The 4,152-nt window shown below is 37.8% G+C and overlaps 1 protein-coding gene across 1 annotated transcript; it reads right to left on the bottom strand.

The window, feature by feature from the left end:
• Positions 1-257: 257 nt before the first annotated feature.
• Positions 258-3,677, bottom strand: hoxc13a (homeobox C13a). Its single transcript, XM_046869812.1, has 2 exons — positions 2,960-3,677; positions 258-1,472 (listed from the first exon to the last, which is right to left on the bottom strand). The coding sequence occupies exons 1-2, from the start codon at positions 3,621-3,623 to the stop codon at positions 1,216-1,218; spliced, it is 921 nt and encodes a 306-aa protein (XP_046725768.1). The 5' UTR covers positions 3,624-3,677; the 3' UTR covers positions 258-1,215.
• Positions 3,678-4,152: the final 475 nt, after the last annotated feature.

Here is a 4,152-nt window from a genome sequence, read left to right as displayed (position 1 = left end):
TAAAACAACTTGTGGTTGAATCATAGATTAAGCATTACAAATATTTAATTTTTGGTTTCATTTGTTTGGTTTCCAAACATACCCCCAAACAAACTGTGTGCATTATTATATAATCAGTAGAAACTCACCGTGGTAGCTGGATGATTACGTTCTAAGTCGGAAATGTTCATTTTTTTTGCGTGGTAGTACACGATTTACAAGATCATTCATATCTAATAATTGTAAAGTACTAGATTTAATCCAATAATTTGCATTGCCATTATTTATTTAAGAAACATGACTCCATTTAGCAGGATTTAAACACCACAATACAGTTGACGTACTTCACAGAAAGAGGTACAGACTGACAGCGTGTGTAAACAGCTTCAAATGCTTTACGATATTAGTTTTTATGCATAAAACAAGAAAGGCTGTGCATTAACATGTAATACCAAATGTTTGCAATTGCGTACAATCATTCCAGTTGCAGAACAGACATAAAACTGGTAAAAAAAGGAAGATGATCTTGACACATTCTATTTTACAGCCCTGTCATTTAGCAGAACATGAATTAAATAATACAAAAAAAATTGCACTGTACAGTTAACATTAGCAGCCTAGTTTACCATCGGCATGAAAAAGTATTCCACAGTGAAACACTTGAAATCTCGAAGACTTTTTTTTGAAAATAAAGATGTGCTCCTTTCCGAAAAATGCTGCATGGTTCTGTTTGAGACATTACACATTCAGTGTTTTTTCTTTTTTTCATCTTCGGTTTGTACTCATTCAAACATCATTTTCATATACGCAATTTTAATATCAATACTTCATGCGAAAAGTCATTGTGTCTTTTTGAACTGTATTTTGCATATCAACAGATGTTCGTGTCTCTTTTTTTTTATCACTTGAACAAAACACATCACCATCAAATGTCTCTTGGAAACCCACATATTTTAAATAGTATATATTTATATATGTACATTCATAAAAAAAAAAAAGAGCAAATGATTTTTAATATGTTCACAGTTTTTAGGGCGTGGCCTATGTCCTTTAAAGCTTACAGATGAGCGATTATTATATCTTCTGCATCACATTTTTTTTGTATTAAATAAAGTAAGGTCAGACTTGGGTGGTGTGACACGGCCTCGTTTTTCTTCGTCAATGGTTTTTGAGAAGTAAATACCAAACTTTCAGAACATAATGGGACCAGCTGGAAAGCAATTCTTTGGGCACCCATTAGGTGTGCAGGTGATTGTTCGCCTTAGATTTGCTGACAAATTTCTTCTCTTTCACTCTGCGGTTCTGAAACCAAATAGTAACCTGGCGCTCCGACAGACTGGTGGTGGCAGAGATGCGTCTTCTTTTGTCTTTAGTGATGAATTTGCTGGCTGCGTACTCTTTCTCCAGTTCCTTCAGCTGGATCTTGGTGTAGGGAACGCGCTTTTTGCGTCCTCGTCGGTAACTACTAACCTCGGGTTGCAAAGGGACGACATCTGAAAAAAAAAAATGCATAAACAAATATATTTATAGGCTACTTAATTCGCACTAAAGATAAAGCTGAAAATAAAACAGCCACGAAAAAACATTTGTTTGTCCCCCTCAAATTGACGTGTTTATTCTGAGGATCTGATAAGAGTAGAAAGGCGAGGCGTGTCTTCATTAATGCAATATGTTAAATATGACATACGTTTATGTAATATAACATTGTGATATCACTGTAAGAATCCATTGGCCTTCCTGATAGTGTGGAAAGCAGTAATATTAAAACTTTAACTTCATTTTAAATATTAAACTTTATATTCAAAGATATGTTGAATTATTATAGCTTCGAATGACTACTGCAAGTCTTTCGTATAAATAAATAAAAATGAATAATGCAGGCACTTGGGAATCAGCCAAAATCTATTTTATTCATCATAGTGTTCAAATCTAGAAAGGCTAAACAGCAACGAGTTCACCTCTAGTTACCAATTCTTGACATAAATGCAATATTTTTTATTAACTACTAAAAACAAAAAAGTTAGATAAATGAATATGCCATTTTTTTATAATTCATTCACAGATATTAAAACTTTGCCCAACGATACATAAGCAAATAATAGTTTTAAAAAAGGGAAATATATTTGTTAATGTAAAAAGTGGACAGGAAAAGTAATCATAATAAATATGCTATATTATATAATATGATATTATATATTATATATTACAGATATGATCTTATTGCTAACTTGTTTTATGGATTGTGTATTTTGGGAACATCCCACAGATATCTCAAAAGCGCTTCAAACTGAAGTACTATGCACGTGCGCGTGCGTGACGCGTGCGCGCGCAATATTGCACTCTATCTTTTTCTATTCTCCTTCTTCTTCTTCTTTCTTTTTGCTTATCCCAGTTATGACTTGCAGGAGAGCTTCAACTCTGTGACAAGTCTTTTGTTTTGCCCTGCTCTCTCTTGAATTGAACAACAACGATTATAGGCTCCCTACACCACCCAGCTGGCCGTGCGTTCCTTGGACAGTCCAATGATCGCTTCGCTTGTTTGCATATCAGTGACGCGCCAATGAAAAACACTGGACCTCACCGGCAACTGTGTTCGACCGTTTCATCAGATTTCCTCTCATGCAAAAAAAGTGAAACAAATACAAGCCACTACACCAACCTAGCAACTGAAGCATGACAATGACGTGCAAATCTGCGGAGTTCCCAAAATAACATACCTCGTGTTACTGCAGGGATTTATGGACAAACTAGTAACAAGACTTTCACCCAGGAAAAAAAGATGTAGTGTAAATGTATTTAGTTCATATATTTCTTAACAACCTAGAATTTATATTATTTGAGATATAACATTTGCATTGAAATGTATTCAAATGCATTATTATGACCATTACCTACATTACTGTTATACTTTCTAATACTACACTTACTATTATTGATGCACAAAAATAAAACATTGCAATAATAAGGAAGTTAATATCACCTGGAAAAGAAGATTTCCAAAGGTGAGACGACTGTGTTTGTTCCTTTGAACAGTACACCTGCCCATCCCAGCCGTTTGACAGAGCCCAGTGCTGATAGCCCTCCATTGGAATGAGCGCGTCGTGTCGGGTCTCTGGATGTGCACTAATGCTGGGGACCACCGATACATCGAGATACCCAGGGACCGCTTGATATGAGCCGGCGAAGCTGGGGTAGAAAGCAAATTCCTTTGCCCGGCTGGAGAGCTCCTCCGTAGGCAATGCTGTTGTGGGCTCGGTGTATTTGTCTGCAGGATGATATGAGCACGGCTTCTGCTGCAAATTAACATTGTGCGAATGAGACAACCTGCATCCGTAGTATGGGTTTCCAAACGGGTAACTGTAGCCTAGAGAGGCGCTGGACGACGTCTGAGGCATGGGAACCTGTCTTCCCGCGTCAGGTGATGATATATCCGAGTACACGGTGCCCTGGTGAGTTGTGATGGTGCCCGAATGTCGCCCCAAAGCTGGGTGAGAGATTAGATCCCTGCAGTGGGTGGCAGGGCAATTCCCGCTCAATCCCTCCATAGCTTGATTTTTATTCTGACCACTTTCATTCGGGCTTTTTTCATAAACGTACATCAAGGTGTCCGGCCAGTGTGGATGCAAGACCAGAGAAGTCGTCATATCATGGGCTGCAGATGCTTTTTAAAAGTCGACTACTCCACGGCGATACCTCATTTCCAAGTACATTTTACGCACGCGCATGCGCACGTCGAACTTTGCGCGTCCGGTTCGTTAACGTGCAGGCACGTGACTCTGATAACTACTCCAAAGAGACTGACTTCGGTGGGCGGGTATAATAATCCCTTTAACATACGCTGGCTCACGTTTCACTGGCTGGTCCTAGGGTTTTCTATGGGCGCACATTGGCTGAGCCAGACCATGAAATCTATCCTTAAAGGGGAAGACTGAATTTGAGATTTAAGGAAGACCAAAACAGCATTCACGTTTTGGCCGACAAGCATGTTGAAAAGTAAGATTTTTAAACTGGAATCCCTGCGCCAACATATTTTACAATCAAGCCAAAAAAAATTTCTGGTAAAAATACTTAATAAATAGCCCGTTTTTGTTTATAATGTATATTAGATAGTATTTTTCTGTTTTAATGTTTTATAGTTTGCAATAAAACAAGAGTTTAAGTCCTTGATTTGTA

Source organism: Silurus meridionalis, chromosome 16, assembly GCF_014805685.1.
Source record: "Silurus meridionalis isolate SWU-2019-XX chromosome 16, ASM1480568v1, whole genome shotgun sequence".
Taxonomy (NCBI): domain Eukaryota; kingdom Metazoa; phylum Chordata; class Actinopteri; order Siluriformes; family Siluridae; genus Silurus; species Silurus meridionalis.
This window is presented reverse-complemented; position numbering and strand designations above follow the sequence as displayed.

Coding starts and splice junctions, on each gene's coding strand:
- hoxc13a (XM_046869812.1), bottom strand. CDS start 3,623: ATGACGACTTCTCTGGTCTTGCATCCACACTGGCCGGACACCTTGATG. Junction 1,473..2,959: donor TTGGAAATCTTCTTTTCCAG/GTGATATTAACT, acceptor TTTTTTTTTCAG/ATGTCGTCCCTTTGCAACCC.